The sequence below is a fragment of the Candida orthopsilosis genome (assembly GCF_000315875.1).
Source record: "Candida orthopsilosis Co 90-125, chromosome 5 draft sequence".
Taxonomy (NCBI): domain Eukaryota; kingdom Fungi; phylum Ascomycota; class Pichiomycetes; order Serinales; family Debaryomycetaceae; genus Lodderomyces; species Lodderomyces orthopsilosis.
This window is the reverse complement of record NC_018298.1, coordinates 1,129,272-1,147,880: the sequence shown is the minus strand read 5'-3', so window position 1 is coordinate 1,147,880 and position 18,609 is coordinate 1,129,272. Positions and strand designations below refer to the sequence as shown.

At 37.0% G+C, this 18,609-nt stretch overlaps 11 protein-coding genes across 11 annotated transcripts; 2 read left to right on the top strand and 9 right to left on the bottom strand. All coding sequences in view use genetic code 12, as the record gives it.

Annotated features, from left to right (window-relative positions):
• Positions 1–939: 939 nt before the first annotated feature.
• On the top strand, positions 940–1,767 carry CORT_0E05130 (hypothetical protein; the record flags this gene model as incomplete). The annotated part of the gene is made up of 1 exon (XM_003870178.1): positions 940–1,767. One exon carries the CDS (start codon positions 940–942, stop codon positions 1,765–1,767), a length of 828 nt encoding a protein of 275 aa, XP_003870227.1.
• Positions 1,768–3,334: 1,567 nt separating this feature from the next.
• CORT_0E05120 (hypothetical protein) lies at positions 3,335–4,135 on the bottom strand (the record flags this gene model as incomplete). Its single annotated transcript, XM_003870177.1, has 1 exon — positions 3,335–4,135. One exon carries the CDS (start codon positions 4,133–4,135, stop codon positions 3,335–3,337), a length of 801 nt encoding a protein of 266 aa, XP_003870226.1.
• A 276-nt stretch (positions 4,136–4,411) lies between these two features.
• Positions 4,412–4,996, bottom strand: CORT_0E05110 (hypothetical protein; the record flags this gene model as incomplete). Its single annotated transcript, XM_003870176.1, has 1 exon — positions 4,412–4,996. The coding sequence occupies one exon, from the start codon at positions 4,994–4,996 to the stop codon at positions 4,412–4,414; it is 585 nt and encodes a 194-aa protein (XP_003870225.1).
• Positions 4,997–5,216: 220 nt separating this feature from the next.
• CORT_0E05100 (hypothetical protein) lies at positions 5,217–6,923 on the bottom strand (the record flags this gene model as incomplete). Its single annotated transcript, XM_003870175.1, has 1 exon — positions 5,217–6,923. One exon carries the CDS (start codon positions 6,921–6,923, stop codon positions 5,217–5,219), a length of 1,707 nt encoding a protein of 568 aa, XP_003870224.1.
• Positions 6,924–9,291: 2,368 nt separating this feature from the next.
• On the bottom strand, positions 9,292–10,809 carry CORT_0E05090 (benzene desulfurase; the record flags this gene model as incomplete). The annotated part of the gene is made up of 1 exon (XM_003870174.1): positions 9,292–10,809. The coding sequence occupies one exon, from the start codon at positions 10,807–10,809 to the stop codon at positions 9,292–9,294; it is 1,518 nt and encodes a 505-aa protein (XP_003870223.1).
• A 393-nt stretch (positions 10,810–11,202) lies between these two features.
• Positions 11,203–12,840, bottom strand: CORT_0E05080 (Ugo1 protein; the record flags this gene model as incomplete). The annotated part of the gene is made up of 1 exon (XM_003870173.1): positions 11,203–12,840. The coding sequence occupies one exon, from the start codon at positions 12,838–12,840 to the stop codon at positions 11,203–11,205; it is 1,638 nt and encodes a 545-aa protein (XP_003870222.1).
• Positions 12,841–13,219: 379 nt separating this feature from the next.
• Positions 13,220–13,720, bottom strand: CORT_0E05070 (Sdc1 COMPASS/SET1C histone methyltransferase complex subunit; the record flags this gene model as incomplete). Its single annotated transcript, XM_003870172.1, has 1 exon — positions 13,220–13,720. One exon carries the CDS (start codon positions 13,718–13,720, stop codon positions 13,220–13,222), a length of 501 nt encoding a protein of 166 aa, XP_003870221.1.
• An 80-nt stretch (positions 13,721–13,800) lies between these two features.
• Positions 13,801–14,493, top strand: CORT_0E05060 (Tlg1 protein; the record flags this gene model as incomplete). Its single annotated transcript, XM_003870171.1, has 1 exon — positions 13,801–14,493. One exon carries the CDS (start codon positions 13,801–13,803, stop codon positions 14,491–14,493), a length of 693 nt encoding a protein of 230 aa, XP_003870220.1.
• An 87-nt stretch (positions 14,494–14,580) lies between these two features.
• Positions 14,581–15,471, bottom strand: CORT_0E05050 (hypothetical protein; the record flags this gene model as incomplete). Its single annotated transcript, XM_003870170.1, has 1 exon — positions 14,581–15,471. One exon carries the CDS (start codon positions 15,469–15,471, stop codon positions 14,581–14,583), a length of 891 nt encoding a protein of 296 aa, XP_003870219.1.
• Positions 15,472–16,170: 699 nt separating this feature from the next.
• CORT_0E05040 (hypothetical protein) lies at positions 16,171–17,046 on the bottom strand (the record flags this gene model as incomplete). Its single annotated transcript, XM_003870169.1, has 2 exons — positions 16,171–16,741; positions 16,805–17,046. The coding sequence occupies 2 exons, from the start codon at positions 17,044–17,046 to the stop codon at positions 16,171–16,173; spliced, it is 813 nt and encodes a 270-aa protein (XP_003870218.1).
• A 415-nt stretch (positions 17,047–17,461) lies between these two features.
• On the bottom strand, positions 17,462–18,352 carry CORT_0E05030 (hypothetical protein; the record flags this gene model as incomplete). Its single annotated transcript, XM_003870168.1, has 1 exon — positions 17,462–18,352. The coding sequence occupies one exon, from the start codon at positions 18,350–18,352 to the stop codon at positions 17,462–17,464; it is 891 nt and encodes a 296-aa protein (XP_003870217.1).
• Positions 18,353–18,609: the final 257 nt, after the last annotated feature.

The following is an 18,609-nucleotide window of genomic DNA, read 5'->3' as shown; positions in this document are numbered from 1 at the left end:
TCCTGTTTACATCAAACATTAAAATCCCGTCCAATTAATTTTGTCACAAACTTTTTTTTTAATTTATTTTATTTTGTCATCTTGTCAAAAAGAGAGGGTTTACTTTATACAATTTTTTTACCTACTTGTCTTGTTTGTCTTTTTTTATCAATTTGTTTTGTAATTCTAATTATATAGATTATAATTTAATTTTAATTTATTCCTTGATAAAGAAGAGGGTTCTTGGTGTAGAAAAAAGACGAAGTGTTGATGATAAAATACTGATGATATCAGTGTTTCATTTACCACGAAAAATGCATGACGATGTAAGGTACAACCTGAGTAGAGCAAGGTATCTGAAAGGTATATCATATAGTGTCATATTGTTTTCCACCATGTCATCTTGCCAAAAGGTTATTCTACATGAGTAAAGAGTGTGTGACCCACTGTCCTCTTGGTCATCGGAACGGAAAATCATCTTCCAGTTATTCCGATAGAGATATTTGTGAAGAGTTTTGATGTACGTGTTGTGGTTCAAAGAGTTACACAAATGGCGTAGTCAAATATAACCAGCTATAATCTACACTGCCCCATGCACGCAACAACACTCACCTAACCCCTTGGTGTATCGAAACATGTGGACAAAAGATGGCTGGCTAAAATTTCATTCGACGTAAACAAAAAACGAAGCGCAAAAATAAAAAAATAAAAGGAGATAAATATTTGGACCGAGGAAAACATAATAGGAGTGTATATAAAAATATTCTGATAGAACAATAAGCACAATTGGATCCCATTACGTCACATATGAACCGTATAATAGTGAGTTTGATGTTTCTTCACTCTTTATGTCAGGGACACCTTCAGTACGATCAAGCTAGGATCCCCGTTTTTGCAGCAAAGTTTTAGGCTTTTACAAGTGTTGTCCTTATACCGAAACGTTCCTTTTTTGCAGTAGTGATGATAGTGTTGTTCAATTGTTTCACTTTTTTACTAATCAATTATGTGCTTGCAAAGACAAACCTCGAAACAATTGAAGATAGTATCGACAAGACAACCTCTCTGACTGTATATACAAATAACAATTCACAGTCAAACCATTGCTTACAAATTCAGATTGACTTGCAAGACGTTGGGGATGAATTGGCAAATTTCATAAATTCGTCAAGAAAATTGAATAGTGATCAATTGGCATTTTTAAGTGATGTGTTAAGGGCCACTGATAGCTCCAAGGTAAAGCTTTCAATACACGATAAGCCAGCCAAGCCAAGTACTTTTCAATTCCTAACTCTTAGAAATTATTGTTCTAGCATGATACAGCTTTTCACTAATTATATATTATGGTTACCTAATCAAATCAAAAGTGGTTGGCGTTATTTTGCAGATGTATTATCCCAAGACATGAGGGAAGAACGGAACAAACGGATTGAAAATCATTACAACGATGCTCGAATTTATGGTCAAGAGGGGCATATACATTACAGTTACAGACCCACCTTTAAATTTCTCAATAAAATTGTCGTTGACCATGAAACAATTAGTGAAATTTTAGGGAAGCGTATCGATAAAATAAAAAAGGGAAGTAACAGAGTTTTTTATCAACCTAGGATGTACCGTTGTTTTTTAATAATGCGAGGTACTAAACTTAAAAGTGACACATGGGTTGGCACAGTGGTATTTGGTGGTGATAGTCATGTGTCTTCTGCTTCTTGCTCAGAGGTTGTTAGTGCAGCTTACAATATTGAAACGAAGAGTTTGGTGTGGTATGACTCAGGAAAGCTCGTGTAGATCTGCACCAGGTTCTAAGTGCTATTGTCGAATGTTGAATTTGAGGTGTTGCTTAGATGGTTGTTTGAAATTGCTACTGCAGGGAGTTTGTGGGGTTGGGGAAGTCGCGAGACTAGAGGGGGACAATCCACTAATAGAGAAGTGTTTGAACTCTTGACCATCGATTAAAAATCAGATGTGTACGTATTTGGAGAGGGTGGAGCCCAATTGCTACTTTTGAAGCCAGGGAAAATTACTATAAGGTCAATGGTTTTTGCGAAATTGAGCGATATTGAGTGGCCATATTGCCGTTGTCATTATTTTGCAATATGCCTGGAACTTCCCGATTTATGCAATAACAAACCCTTATCTATCACATTTCTTCCTACTTTAAATTGTAGTTATTATTGCATGAATCATAGCTAGGGGGTTAATACTTGCTCAAGCAAGTATTAACCATGGCATTGATGAGAGTCTTAACTAAGTTTCTATTCGTTTTCATGATCAATGGTGGAATTGCGAAAGCCCACTTGAAGTTCACTGAAGTTGGTATTAACAAGTTCACCACGTCAATTATAAGTAACAGTTGGGACTCAATTCCAAGTAAACATCTAGTTGTTGACTTGAAAGGCATTGAAGACAGTTCAATAACACCCTCATGAAGGTATTACTTCAGCATCCATTGCCAAATATCAACCAAGCACAAAGGACAAATTCTAAAGTTTCCCTTTAGAAATTATTGCAACCGATCATACACGTTACGAATTATATTCAATGCATAGTTTATAATACAGCAAGCTTTTCGACTCGTCAATCAATCAACAAATTAGATCTCAACAGCAATAACAGCTCTCGCAAAAATAACGGGGTATGAGGCAATGACGGCCATTTTCACTACAGCTTTCGACCCACAAAAAAATTTGCCAATGTCCTCCTCGGGTACAACATCATCCTCAAAGAAATACTTGGTTACATTACTACTGACCGCCATCATGGAATTCTTCTGAGTTCATACGAATGTGTTTGCGTGATTTAAGGAAATGTGCTTAACTAAAGATACGTTGATGGGCACCCTTTTGAAATGAGGGGATCGTCGTGTTTACACGGGAAAATGCGCATTACCCTTTGCTTATGAGATCTTGATAATTGAATGAAAGTCTTGACGTAATTAATCATTGGATCTATTGCTAAGCAATTACGTCTTCAAATTGGTTTTGAATACAAGTTAGAGGAACTCAACTTTCGAGAGCGGAAGTGAGCAGTAAACATAATTTTATTGACTACAAAAACAACTCTAATGGGAAGATGCCACTTGGTGTAGTGCTAAATTTGGCTTAACTTGTGTCAACTTTGAAAGTATGACGTTGAGAAAAGGGCGGAAGAGTGGCTGCGAAAATTAAACGCTAAAAGTTGCTATCGTCAACAACTTGGATTTCCCTTACACTGTTAATAAAGTTGAGTCTAAACACTAATTGAAACTTCTTGAATTATCTACATTTCTACGAAAAGTGGTTCAAAAATACCAAAAGTAATCGCTATATATGGAAACTCGAAAACTACATCGTCCAACTCTGATTTCATATGCCATTTAATTTCTCAATTTTTTCTTCTTGTGCAATATATAAGAATCAACAGTAACAGACTCAAATTCTTCTTGTGGGTTGAATATTTCCATCAACTTCTTACTAATTTCATCCGTTTTGCGTTGGAAATTGTATTCACTTCGTCCAACACTCTGAGCATTTTCGTAAACTGCATTAGCCATATTAGTATCATCGGTGTCTTTTAAACAAATATCATATTCATTTCCTTCTTCCTCGTCAAACAGATTCACGTTCTCAAGTTTTAGTATAATCGTATTGACCATTTCATTAAGCTTATACTTGAGCATATTGATATCATTGTTTTTAGCTAATATCAATTGTATCAATGCGTTATAATGTCCAAGTAGTTTATAATATTCCGATTTAAATGAAATTCGATGACGTGCTGCACCAGTGGTGATTGGTCTTGATGATGGTGTAGTTGCTCGTCTGGGTATATTGGGTGTACTTACTCTTTTTATGCTGCTTGGAGTTATATCCCTCTCATCCTTGTCGTTGGTTCCACTTCGTGAATGATTCGTTGTTATTTGATATGGGGAAAGAATGTCAATAGGTGTAAAATTTCCCACACGATCAAGAACATGTTGCAAATGAGCAAACACATTGTCTAAAGCAAGCAGCATTGTAGCAGTCCCTCTTGGATTTGAATTTGAAATGATCTGTTTATGCTTTTGTTTGATGAATAAAGAAGAGTTAGGTGTGGTTTTTGGAGCACTTCTAAAGCTGTGGTAGTTTTGATGATTGGGTGTTGACTTATCTCTGTAGTGGTAAGGTCTGTCATACATAACTGGACTTTGTGAGGGCAACACACAGTACAAAGTAATCCAAGTCAATGTGTATTTGATTTGTTGTACAGCAAAGTAATTCGGTATGGGTTAAAACATACAATATTTGGCTGCTAAAAAAAAAGAAAATAAACGTAGAACACACCAACTAAGTCTGAATTTTATCACGCTGAGGCCTTCTTCTGATACAAGATTAAGTATTCATTTCGTTTCCATCCACACCATTATGACTTCAAAATGAGCGTAACTGTATATTCCATATACACTCTCCTTCTCCTAAAACACATCAGGTAACCTTTCCACTACATACGAATGCCCACCAACACTAATTAGCGGTACCCCAGGAACTTTCCTTATTCTTCTCTTCAAATCAGCATCATTGGTCGCCACAATAAAACATTTATGTTGCATAACACGATTCACCAAACAATCATCAGCATAAGTACCGCCATGACTACAGCTCAATCGTTGGATTCTTGGATCTTTAGCCAACTTCAATGCAATTCTATATTTCGAACCTAATTTCTCCAATTCGGCCATGACACAATCAGTAATAATGGGTATACATTTAGCCATTAAACAATCCATTAATCCTCGTATAATGTCAATTTTTTTTTGAATACTAAAGTTGATGAAATTTGTATCTATGAGTACTTGGTATGGTGGTTTTATAGCATCGTTGAATTTGAAAAAGAGAGCTGATGAGACCTGCGGAACATGTTGAGTTAGTTCTGGATCTTTTTGAGCTTGTTTGGCTAGTTGGTTGGGGTTAACAGTTTTGTTTTGCGTTAGGCGGGGGTCCTTTTTGGATAATGTACGTTTTACAGCTGCGAACTTTCTTGTCTTTTTAGCTTTACCCATGCTAGATGTACGGTGTATTGTATCAGGGGGTTAGGGGGATTAGATAAAAGGAGAGTTGGGATGAGATGAGATTGGATTTGGTGATAGATTTTTTTATTTTTTCGCATTCGTTCTATGGTTTTACATTTTGTGCATTTGGGACAGAGATATCCTAGTACAAATACATTGATACTTCAATCACACCTCCAGACACTTCATTTGAGCTACAAGCCCCTCTTTACTATTTACTTTGATATATCAACTGTGGTTCCAAAACATCTTTATCATTTTCTTTTCTCTTCCAACTCAAGATTCTCTTTTTCTCAAAATCAACTTCAAACACTCTAATTTTACGTACATATTGTTCATTGATTGCTGTTATACCCGAATCACCTGTGATTGAATTATAACACAACCAAATTGATGGGGTTGCATCGCCTTCTGCCGTTCTTGGCTTAGTTTTAGGTTTCGTGGACAATTCTGATAAAATACAAGCATCATTTTCATGTTCGTGTCCAACCGATAATACTTGGTACTGACAATTGATTATATCATCATGAAATTTAATGTTTGTTTTGGTATCTAGTGGATGTTTTTCATTGTATGTACCTATGATTTTGAAAGTACCTACTGGACGATATTGTGGGATGGGGTAATGAAAGAAAAGTAATTTATAATCAGTTGACGTGAAATCATTGTTGATGCGGTACAAATAGTTGATTTGAGTCTCGTCTATGAAATGATCTTGTGAATCGAGGACAGTTATTGATACTGATTGCTCATCAACTTGATTTTTCTCTTTGACTACTTTATTGAATATTTGAAGATTATCATTCGTGACTCCATGCAAGTTTGTATCAGCAAATGGTACAAATGTATTAAGACAATTGGGTAGTGAGGTTAAAAACTCAATAATGGTTGATTTATCTTCTTTGTTCAGTATTTCATCACCAAAAGTGTAGATGAATTTAGTATCTGATGCTAAAATCGGTTGTAAACTTTTCAACAAGATGGATTTGTAGTCCAATGATCGTTCAACGTCAATTAAGTCACCTGTAATGACAATCAAATCAGGTTGTTCTTGTTTTATGCTTGCTTCAATAAACTTCAAAGTTTTCAAATCAGAACTGCATTTAACGTCAGTAGTACCAGTACTACATCTGCCTAAATCCTGACCAAAATGTAAATCAGAAAGTTGCATCACTTTATATTTGTCTTGACTGGTTTTCAATATTTGATCTTGCTTGATAAGAGTTTTAGCATCTTGGGAAAGTTGTTGCTGGTATTCTTCTTGTTCTTGTTGACTCATCATGCACACCGATAAGATTGGATGTACAGACTCCTCATTTGATAAGTGTAAAGTATGATGGAACTTTCTTGAGTCAATCAAGTCATTACTGCCAAAAAGTACATCAATTGATCGTAGTACTGGTGTATCTCTCAGTAGTGGTTGTTCAGTATTATTGATGATAAACTTCTTGTACAATTTAATAAATCGATCTTCTTCCTGATTATTGACTTTGACTACCTCATATCCATCCTGCCTGTCTAGTGATAATCCAGCTATGACCCTGGTCGTTTCATCCAAAGATGACAACTTCACAGCAAGATAATACTCGTATTCATACAATTTTTTTTTCAGCTCGCTTTTGGCATATTTGTAAAAAGTCAATGACGGGTTAATCGTTACGTATCCCATCGGTATTTGGCAAAACTTGATATTGCGGCATTTAACAATTGTCACATCTGATACAAGTTGGTTCTTGGTATTGATAGTTGTCTCCAAGTCGTGCTGTAGTTTTAGTAGTGTGTTTTGCGGTATTGGTGTGTTTTGTATTGCTTGTACTGTGATATAAATAAGAACAAGTAGACTAGTTGTGGCGATTGTCGCTAGTAGTTTGATGTAGTGTCGATTGATAAACATAGTACTAGACCTAGTCTTTGCCATGTCGTACGCTCAAACAGGTGGATCTCCTTAGATTAATTTAGGTTGTTGGTATAGGTATTCGAGGTGAAGGCTTAGCGCTGTCTTTTTTACCAATTTAGCTGACTCTGGGTTCTGTATCCACACGGTATATAGGTAGGGTTATATATAAAGCAACCTGAAATGCCGAGCTGTTGTCCCAATGGTACGATATTGCTCAGATTCAAATGCATGAAAGAAGTTATTCGGCATAAAAAGTTAAAAGCCCATGTATTCTTCAAATTTTTACAAAAAGAATTTCTCTTTATGGATTTAATGGTTTTGTGGTACTTTATTGTGGATTTGTTTTTAATTTTTAAACCCGCCTCAGAATTGTTGGAGTAAACAACAAACAGATGGTAGAGAGTGTAGAAAGAATCTATTTTTAGTCTTTGGCATAATACTACAGAATAAGTACCCTTTATTGATAATCAAGGGTCGGATACAAGGTTTTATAATATACAACGGAGTCGATGCAAAAAATCTGCTCGTTTTTAACCAATTCTCAAACTACTAGATTATCTTTAGTGTCTGTTCTAATTGTATGATGTTCTATACGGAGGGGGCCTAGACCTTTTTTCTTTTTGTTTTTCGTCTCTCGTCGTCTTTTTCGTAAATGCAAACGTTGTGAATTGATTTCTTGTCGTGTTTTTTTTCTTTGTTCGTTTTTTGTGACATTGAATAAAATGACATACCCACCCACACCACCACCTTTCCCCGCTTTATAGTAATTCCTTTCAGAAAGATAACCACAGGTCTTTGTTGAACCTGAACTTCTTCGTTGAAGTTATTCACTATGAAAAGGGGTGAGGGGAGAGACAGGGGAAAGGGGGTTGGTTGTGAAGCTATTTCTATAGGCGTCAGTTGTCTTCTTCTATAGTATTTTGGTAACACAAAGGGAAGATAACTAATTTTGCATTGTGGGTTCTGTTTAATTCCAATTTATTCTAAATTGGGCGATTTTCAACCTTAACTTGGAGAATTGAGAATAGTTCATATTAGTCGACTTTGGTGTTTGTGTTTATTAATACTTCTCTTTTGTGTGAAGATTGAATCATTGACGATATGATTAATCCGTAATTTACAATAAAACGAACTTTACGCGAGGATTTTATACGAATTATGAATCTGAGTATTTAAAGTTCAAAATCTTCATACGAAGTGGTTTAGTGGATAATAGAGGATACAGATGTGCGGGTCTACGACTAATTAGAATAACCATTTACCGTACAGGTTTCCTTAGCACCGTCTCAATGCAATAGTATTCTTACATATGCATTGTATTTTAGACAAACAAGCACTGACAACATGTGATATTACAATTTTCTGCCTTTTTCTAATGCAAGAAGGGGCTTTTGACCGGTAAGAGATCCCAATAAAGAGACGGGGCTGTGGAGCAAGCTAGCTTTTCTTTATTATTTTGGTAAAGATGCTTTGCTGTCAGGTTGGTTGATTGAGCAACTCTTTATATTCGATTGCTTTTGCAACCCAACCACGACCGGAGTGCATTGACAGGTAACGCCACCGAAGTCAAACTCTAGATATAAAGACTAGTTTGGTTAGAATTCCCCATATGCATTCGGTCCAGAATTTGCTACTGATTTTTATGACTAGAGTAATCAATTGATCGAGTGATTTATAGAGTGGTATTTACACAAATTGATCAAAACACAACTTCGTCTTATCTAAGTCAAATCTGCCTTGTATATCAAACTGCTCGTCAAATTTTAGACCTCTTCATCTTCAATTAAGCGAAAGGTCATTGCAAATCATTGGTCTAGATTATAAGAATCTTTATTCATCAAAACTAAACGTCTTTGTGCATAAAATCAAGATGGATATTTCAACCATCAAAACACAACAATATCGAATGATAAAACATCTGGCTTGAAAAAAGGGCTGTCCAAACACTTTATTGAAGTTGCGTCATGAAATCTCACATCCTCAATGCAAAATTTTTCTTTTCTAAATATGTTGTGCAAACTTAATGGCTGTATTTTTGGCAACCAAATAAGCAAATCAGAACTTGGTAGGTGTCAAGTCCACCACATACGCATTAATTCATTGAGTGCATATCACCCAAGAGTATAAAAAAGGATGATCTTCATAAAAATTAGGCTAATTCTTTTTGATTGACAGGAATGGCTTCGATACCGTGCTTGGTTTCAACCGCCTCAAATGACATCGTTGTTTGCTAATAATTAACAACTCAATTTATTCAAATGGGGTAGGATTTGTAGAAATGGTCACTCATGTAGCCTTTACCCAAGAGAAAACACTACCTACAAATACCCCTAGTAAATCTACTTTGTTTCAAAAATCATAAACAAATTCAATAAATACATACTCTACTTCAAACTTCCTCATTAGTACGCTTCTTATTTAACCTTGATTCAAACTCCTCTTTCGATTCACCCGCTCTCCATCTCAATTTATGAGCTGGATGAGTTTCCAACAAAAAGCTCGAATCTTTACGATCAACCCCAAATAATTGTTCTCTAAAGGTTAGTGGACGTCCAATATCAGGATAATCATCCCAAACTAATCCACGCTTTTGCAACTCAGGAATTAAAAACTCAACAACTTCTTCAAATGTAGTTGGTTGGACTGCATAAGTAACGTTGAATCCATCAACATCAGATACTTCAATCCAACGTTCAATTTCATCAGCAACTTGTTCAGCAGTTCCATAAAGAACAGGACCCAATCCACCAACGGTGATTTGTTTTGCTACATGTTCTCTTGTCTTTTTCACATGTTCTGGCTCACCAGGAGCTTTCTTATTCCATAATTCAAGAAATGATTTAACAGCATTGGTTCCAACGGCAGTTATGTCTTCGCCATATTTGTATTGGCTGATATCGATACCTGTCCATCCAGAAAACAAGGCTTGTGCACCTTCAATATCACCATAGCTTTGATACTCTTTATATTTGGCTTCGGCTTCTTCTTGAGTAGCTCCAATTACAGGGGTGATTAATTGTAAAAATTTGATTGATCCTTCAGGACGACCGAATTTTTCACGAGCAATTTGTTTAATCTCTTTTATCAGTTTGGCCAAAGCTTCAGGAGCAAATTGTGTGACAAATACAACTTCAGCATGTTGAGCAGCAAAATCCTTACCAGCACTAGATGTACCTGCTTGAATAATAACCGGTAATCTTTGATACGGGTTGGGTTCAGCAATAAAAGGTCCTGGGATTTCAAACCATTTACCCTTGTGATTGATCTGTCTGATTTTATCCGGGTTCGAAAACACACCATCTTTCAATTCAACTGCATCATCAGCCCATGAACTCAAAAACAATTTGTAAATAACCTCAATATACTCTTCAGCACGTTGATATCTCTCAGCATGTGGTGGTAAATCCTCCCCGTTCAATAAGTTCCTAGCCGCAGAATCCAAATACGAACTAACCACATTCCATCCAATTCTTCCTTTAGTCAACCAATCCAACGTAGCCAAGCGCCTAGCAAAATGGTATGGTGATTCACTAATGGTGGAAAATGTAATACCAAAAGCCAAATTCGAAGTAACAGCAGCACTAGCACTAATCACTGCCAGGGGTTCAATAGTGGGGAATTGAGCCCCTGATGTTGCAGCAGCAGTGAAATTTCTTGGACCATTGTACACATCATATGGCCCTAATACATCTGCAATGAATAATCCATTAAATTTACCACGTTCAAGTAATTGAGATAAGGATGTCCAGTATTCAATCGTGTTGTAATTACTTGATTGGTCCTTGGGATGTTTCCAAAGACCAGGTGCCTGAAGACCGGAGCATCCCATTTCAAACGCAAATAGCTTCAATTGCTTCTTTGGCTTAGTCGAAGTGGAGTTTCCATTTGTTTTGGATGATGGTGCCATTGTGGTTCAGGTGGTTGATGAGATACAACAAAAAGAAGTTTTCAAAGCTACACTAGCCCGTCATTTCAACTGAATCGATGGAAAGGTCCTCCGTTTTATATATAATTAAATAATTGTGGATGCTAACATTCGTAAATAATTCGCAATCTGTTGTTATCGTTCGGTTCGCGGGAAAAGACATATCTTGGTCCTTATACAATTTCTCACCCGAAAAACTGTGGCTCAATTCTTGTCAAATTTCATATGATATGAGCGATTGTTCAGCCACATGCAGTAGCATACGTTACAAGTAGGGCTCTTAAACTCGCTTATGATAAAGATGCCAGCCGAACATAAAATCAACTTTGGATTCAACAAAGAGAACTTTGCATTACCCATTGATTCCTATTTACACTATAATCTTTCCTCTTTCAATGCATTGCCACTATTTTTGACAATGTTGTAACCCCAAAATCCAATCACATTCAACAATCCAACTCTCCAACCATTAAACAACCCCAATTGTTTCACCCTTTGCCATGCAGTTAGTTCATCCCCATCTGGAGTAGTGGTTGTGGCACCATTAAATTCAACAATCATATTCTCTTCAGGTTTCACAATTGTAATCACCTTCTTCTTATCGTGAACTTTTGGTTCCAATAAGAATCGAACTTGCTCTTTACGCAACAAATTCTCAACAGGCAATTTGACAAAGAACTCACCAATCAGTGAAAGCAAATTGACAAAAGTGTATAAAGTAGGTGATGAGTAAGCATCAATGTTGAATTTGATATATAGCAAATATGGCGCCATTTTTCTGAACACAGTGGTTGATAATTGGTACATGGTTGTGAAAAAAATGATCGGTGTTGGTGGATGTTTCAAGTAGTAAGTGGGGAAGTTCCTGATTGATTCTCTGAAGGATCTCGTGTTTTGCACTACTTCTTCGGTAGCTTTTTCTACACTGTCCTCATTGTTGGAAGCATCATTAGTCAAGGCAAGTGAAGTTGGTTGGGTAATCATAAACTTGACCCGTATCAAATCCAACGGGATCATTACCAATCCAGTGAGTACACATGCTGACACTGACAACCACAAAGACCTAAAAGGATCATTCGAATGGGTTAAATCAAGAAAGAACGGGTCCGGGATACCCAAAAATGGCGATACAAACCCAGTAATATAAGCTTCAATCATATGTGACAAAACCTGATAAAGATATGATGCATTGACTCCTCTAAATAAAGCCAAGAAGGAATCTTTGTTAGCAATTGCTGACATAATTTCCATAGTGTGCAATGATTTTGGTTGGATTTTGTACACTCTGAGCCTTTTTTTAGTACTTAATCGTTTGAGTGGTAGTGGAACAAACTTGTCAGCGACCGGAGGGGCTGGAGTTGCTGGTTCATATGTCGTGTTTGGGTTGGCCCATACCTGCAGATCACTTTGTGATTGAAAGTAATCAATTGGTTCATCTTCATCAACAAAGCCAAGCTGATGTCCCGAAAGTTCGAGATCTGCGCTTCCACTTTTCAAAGATGCACTTGAAGATGATAGCGAATGGGTCAGATCTAATAACCTTTTCAGTTTTTCCTCCTTCTTTTTCCCACTGAAATTGAATTTACCAACTTGCAATACCAATCGAGTAATTTCCAATGGTTGTGCAGCCAACACCTTCACATAATCCTTAAACAATGTCCAAAATAAATTCTTCAACAATTCAAGCATATTATTAACTTCAAAGTACTCACTGAATTCCAAATCAGATATGAAATTCTTATCACCAGCAACTTTACTTGAATGAATTCCCACTCCTCCTTGTCTATCAAAGGCTCTTCGTATTAGTCCAGGTGATGAGCCAAAACTATTTTCATTAACTTGTTTTTCAATAACATTCGATGATAAGTTTGCTGTTATTGGTTTGCTTGTTTTTGGGTCGACTAACCCAACACCCTTTTTAAAAATGACTGAATAGCCAGCATCAAAGCTATCATGATCGTAGTATGGCCTTAGTTGTTCCGGTCCAAGCTTTGTGTTGGATGAAGATGTCATTGCTGTATGGAGGGCGGAATTAGAAGAATTGCTGGGGTGAGATATTTTTTTGTTACGATTTTGTTTTCCATTTGTTCAGTCGTGATATAAAAAAGACCACACATGAACATCAATGGACAATTGAACGTCATGCATAGGATAGAAGGTAATATCGTGAAGATGGTAATGAGGGAGAATGGTATATTTCTATGAAATATGTTGTGCTATATATCCTGGAGTCTATTTTCTGAAACCGTCGCTGAGATCATTGAGATAGATTCTATGAAAGCCAGGTGCATAGCTATCTCCCAAAGCTCCTCAGAGTCATCGATTGTCAATGCAGTTCTTCGTCTTAACCTCACCTTTGTAATTCTATGTACATAGTTATTAGCTTCTCCCCTCAGCTATCCTCTTTGGCCGTCTCTTTTCCTTCATTCGACCTGGTAATTAAGAACTCCCCAAGGTACTTCAACGGATCCTCTGGTTTCACCCGACCAACTTCTTTTAAACCATCCAACAAATGTTGTGTCAAATGTTTATTCAAATACCTTCGTACCGAAGAACCACCAACAATTTCATGCATTGGAGGTAAATTTGAGTCACGAACTATTGGCTCTTGTTTCACTTGTTTAGTTTGTAGTTGAGGAGTGGGCGTGGTGCCTCTTGGTGTACCATTAGATTCTAATTTCATTTCTGGTTCAGGTAGTTGTGATCGTGACTGTGGTTGTGGTGATGATGTTTCTTGTTTGATTTGTGGTGCGGTTGACAATTCTGTTGTTGGTGAGCCATTGGCAACTGGAGTATCCTCTTTGTCTTGTACTATATCAGCAATGTTCATCGTGGGGCAACTGTTGAGCTCTGTGCTATTGATGGTTTCTTTCTGAACTTTTAGAAATTTCATGCACAAAATTATTCGAACAAATCTCCACCAAAGTTAAACATCAAAAGCAACCTCAAACTAAGCCATAATCGTTTTCAACCATGGATCCATTCAACGATGTTAAAGATGATGCATATTCAGTTGTTGGTCGATTAGAATCACTCATATCCCAACGCATATCAGGCCAACCCCCTACTACTGAACAATCACAAGATTTCGACAACAATTATGAAGAGTTGCAAGAGATGCGTGATGATTTACAAAGTGCTCTTGAACAAAGCGCTAAAAACCCAACTCAATTCAATCTAACTAGTGGTGACATCTCGCAACGTCAAGCCGTTTTACAAGATCTTAACCGTCGAATATCACACTTGTTACAATCATGGGATAACAAAAAGCTACGTGATGTAACAACAATGTCGAATCGAATAAGTCAAGACGATGAGAATCCATTCAATATAGACACAGACAATGGCGGTGGAGGGACAGAAAACATGACTACATATCAACAACAAGAGTTGATTCAAGAACAAGATTACCAATTGGATGATATTCATAAAACAATGATGAATTTGAATCAACAAGCAACTATGATGGGTGATGAATTGGATGATCAAGGGTATATGTTGGATGAATTGGATGTCGAAATGGATCATGTGGGCAATAAATTGGGCAGAGGGATGAAAAGATTGAATATTTTTATTGAAAGGAATAAAGAAACTGCTAGTAATTGGTGTATAGGTATATTGGCGGTAGTGCTATGTATCTTGTTAGTGTTGTTGATTGTAGTGTAATAAAAATACTACTGAATGTGTTTAGAATATTTTAAAACAAGGGTTTTAAAAGCATATCTACTTGAAGTCATAACATATGTAACCTATTCATCCATCTAAAGCGAATCCTAAATTGACACCATCAAATTGATTTGCCAAATCAACCAATTTTGACTTTAACATTTCCAAATCCTCATTCTTTGGTTGTAAACGAGGTAACCATTCAGCAACACCATGTTGTAAAACCCCCTTGGCTCTAGCTTTACCATATTTGACATTCCCATACGATCCATGTAAAGTCAATCTCTTATTCTTTGAAGAATAAGAAGCACGATGTAAGACGTTGTTATTATAAAATACAATATCGCCCGGTTTCAAATTAACAGTGATTTGATCAGTAATGTGTTCTTTTCTTCTTGATTCATCAACCGTCTTGTCTCTTTCTTCTTGTGTACGCACTCTCTTGTGTGACCCAGGGACAACAATAAGACAATCATCATTAGTCAAAGCCAAATTGAATTGAGCTCCAGCAAATGGATTTTCCAACAATTCTTCAGCTTCTTGTTCCGGAGTTACTTCCGGTTTAATAGTGTCACGATGCCAATCCAAGTCAAAATCAGTCAATGGATTAATCAACATGTTTAACAACTCCATCGATATTTCCAGTTTATCAATTTGAAGTATATCAGACACAAGGGCTAAAATCTTTTCATTAGCATAAAGATCATGAAATGGATATGATAATTCACCTAAATCTGGATGGAGTAAACCAGTAACTCCCCAAATGTCAGGACTGAAATTTTTAGGCCATGGTGGGAATTGTTTACCCCTAGTTCTTACATGGGGCCAGTTTCCGGCACGAGAATATTCAACTAAATCTTCACTTGCTTTGATGTAGCGTTCAATCTCTTGTGGTGTTAAAAAGTTGCGGACAACAGTGAAACCTTGATCGTTAATTTCGTCGTGGTGTTTATGAGGTAAGTTAGTAGGAACAGGCATTTCTTATAGAGTAATGGAGTGGCTGTCTTTGGTGAGGATCTATTTGTGGGGAGCCCTTTGGTCTATTCAAATCTCTATTTATACACGGTTGTGGATGGTTGTGAGCGATTCGGTGGGTGGTTGATGTGGAGAATACTTAGTTAAACCCGATAGAGTTAAGGGGGCCGTATTATATAGTTTGATTGTAAGATTGTAACATTTTCTAATGAATGTATTGAATGTGAATGAATTTGTGTTGAAGGAAGACCTCTAAAGTAATAAGGCACAAAAGGATTAAAATGTAACATGATTCCATCAACACAAAACTTTAATGTTACATTTTTCCAAAGAACACAATATTGTGGAGAAGAAAGATGAAAATTATATCAAAGGGTCTTCAACCCCGACTATAGCCGGCAGTGTATATTAGGCAAGAAATTTCTTGCTTGCATGTAGCAAAGGGCATTGTGTGGTGTTGGATTGTAGGTGGTGGTTTGATTTTTTAGGTTGCCTCGAACTTCTTATTGACTTAGACTACGGACTCCAATATGAATACCGACGGCACATTCAGTAATGTCATCATTCTTATGTTTGTAATTCTAAATCAATTTCATATCCAGATGATGTTCCTATATCTTCTACAAACCATTACAACTACTCAATATCCATATCATGCAACGTAAAGAGCACACATAACTTGCATTGAAGACCCTCTCATGCTCATGTCAACAATACATTCATGTTCAAATGACCTACATCGTCCATAGCTTCTTCATGTTCATTATCAAAGTCAACCATTCCCGTCAGCACACCCAGTATACTGTGCAGCAACAGCTGCTGCTGCTGCGATTTATCAACAACAGATTTCAGTCCTGTATCATTTCTAGTTGATGACATTGGTAATGTAGTTACCATTAGTGCTGGGTCAAAATATAGCAAAGAGGCATCATATTTCCAAGGTGGACCAGTAGTAGCCCGATTGGTGAATGATACAGATGATGTGGATGTGGACGTGGATGTGGGTGTAGGTGATGCTGATTTTGTCGAAAATGATAAGTTTGACGAAGTTGTCCCATTTGGCGTAGTTGTAATTGATTTGCTATGATCATGGGTCGCAGACCCAATATCCAATATTGTTGTTGATGTTGGTGGCGGTATTCGTTTGGAGGTTGATGTACTTGGTTTCAGTACTCTTTTCGCATTGGCTTTTTTTGCCAAATCTGGCCATACACACTCTTGATTTCTCACTTGACAAGCTTGACACACAGGTGATGTCTCATCACATTTCTTCCTAAAAGATGTAAGTTAGTATACTAATGGTCACTGTACCTTGTGCTATAGTTTCCTCACATACTTTCTTTTGCGACAGTTTAAACAACCCGTCTTGCTTCGAAACCTAGTTCCCACTATATTATGAGTCTTGATGTGTTTCTGTTGGAAGCCATTATGCAGTGGTTCTCGCGTATTAGCAAAGGTGGGAGCTATTGCAGTAGTTGTTGTTCTTGTTGTTGTTGTTGCATCTGATTTCGGACTTTCAGGTGGGGTAGGCTTCCTATTAATACTAGTGAATGATGATGCATCAAATACGGAAAACATGATGATAAAATTAAAGGAATTCGTAAGGATCGCTTAATCCTTGTCTGACTGAAGATGGACTATCCAGATGCCAAGGTTGAGTGTAAATAGGTTATTCTCTATTCTATCTCCCTATGCGTCAGAGCATTACCTAGGTTGAGAAAAAAATGGTGTGGTTTCAATAGGAAAAAAACAGATAGAGTTATAATATCATCATAAACTTTGGAGAGATTATTCATTTTTGTTTTCTGTATTTTAATTTTTTGACTCCGGTTATCGTTAGCCGCGAAGAAAAGAACAATAGAAAGCGGAATTACAACGCGGAATTACAGATCCACAGTTTTATACGAGTGAGTAATTGCACTTAATCAATTATCAATCGAACAAATTACAATTAAACTAAGTAAGCCAGCACTAAGCAATAACGGTTTTTCCTTTACTTCAAGAAACTATCATCCAAGTGCAATTCCACCTCATATTCAGGTTGGAATTCGGTATATAAAGTTTCAGGATCTCCATCATGGTGTTCGCAATAAACAGCTTCTTCATCACCAATCAATTTCAATGACTCACCGGGTAACAAAGCCAGTTGGGCAGCTAATTGTATTTGGCAAGATTTCTCCATCAATGTAAATAAATATGCAGCTTCATCAACGGTTGACCCCACCGTCAACAACCCATGATTTTGCAAAATTATCCCCTTTCCATTACCCAAAGCTGCAGCAATTTTTCTTCCTTCTTCTTCTTCTAATGCCACACCTCCAAAATCAGTAAAAATAGCATGACTATTGTGAAATGTACAAACGTCTTGATTAATCATATCTAATTTCTTACCCAATGCCCCAAATGCTTTACCATAAACTGAATGAGTATGACAAGCAGCGTGAACATCAGGACGTAATTTATGAATTGCTGAATGAATAGCAAAGCCAGCTGCATTCAATGCAATTTGATTTCCATCGGGTAATAAGTTACCATCTTCATCTACATGAACCATATCACTAGCTTTCATTAATCCAAAATGTTTGCCCAATGGGTTGATCCAAAATGTCGTAGGGTCAATTGGATCACGAATTGAAATGTGACCTGCTGTTCCTTCAGTGTACCCTTTTCTTGCAAAGACTCTAAATGCAGCTGCCATATGTTGTAAAGCCCATTTTCTTTCTTCTTTTTTGTTGGCAAATTTAGGAATTGGGAATGGATGAGCACCACCTTTGGCTATATTGTGGGAGCCCCTTGAGCCCATTTCATAGCCTCTAGAAGTTGCTGTCTGCGTTGCCGATTCAGTGCTGATAGTATTTGTGTTTTGTTTAAGTGTAGGAGACATGGTGTAGTGTAGTTGCCAAGGAGGGGTGTTGATGTGTTAAAAAGAAGTGTTGAAGTATCTATTTATATATCTCTTTTGATAAGAGGCATTTTGATTTTAACGCTAAGTTGTACTGCATAGAAGCTCTCACAAGCGGAATACTTGCCCAATTGGGAGGACTAATGAATCCACTAAAGTATATCGACAGCGATAAGCGATAGTACCTAAACCGTTAATAACCGCCATAGTTGAGCTAGGGAAGAAGCTCCTGAAGCAGA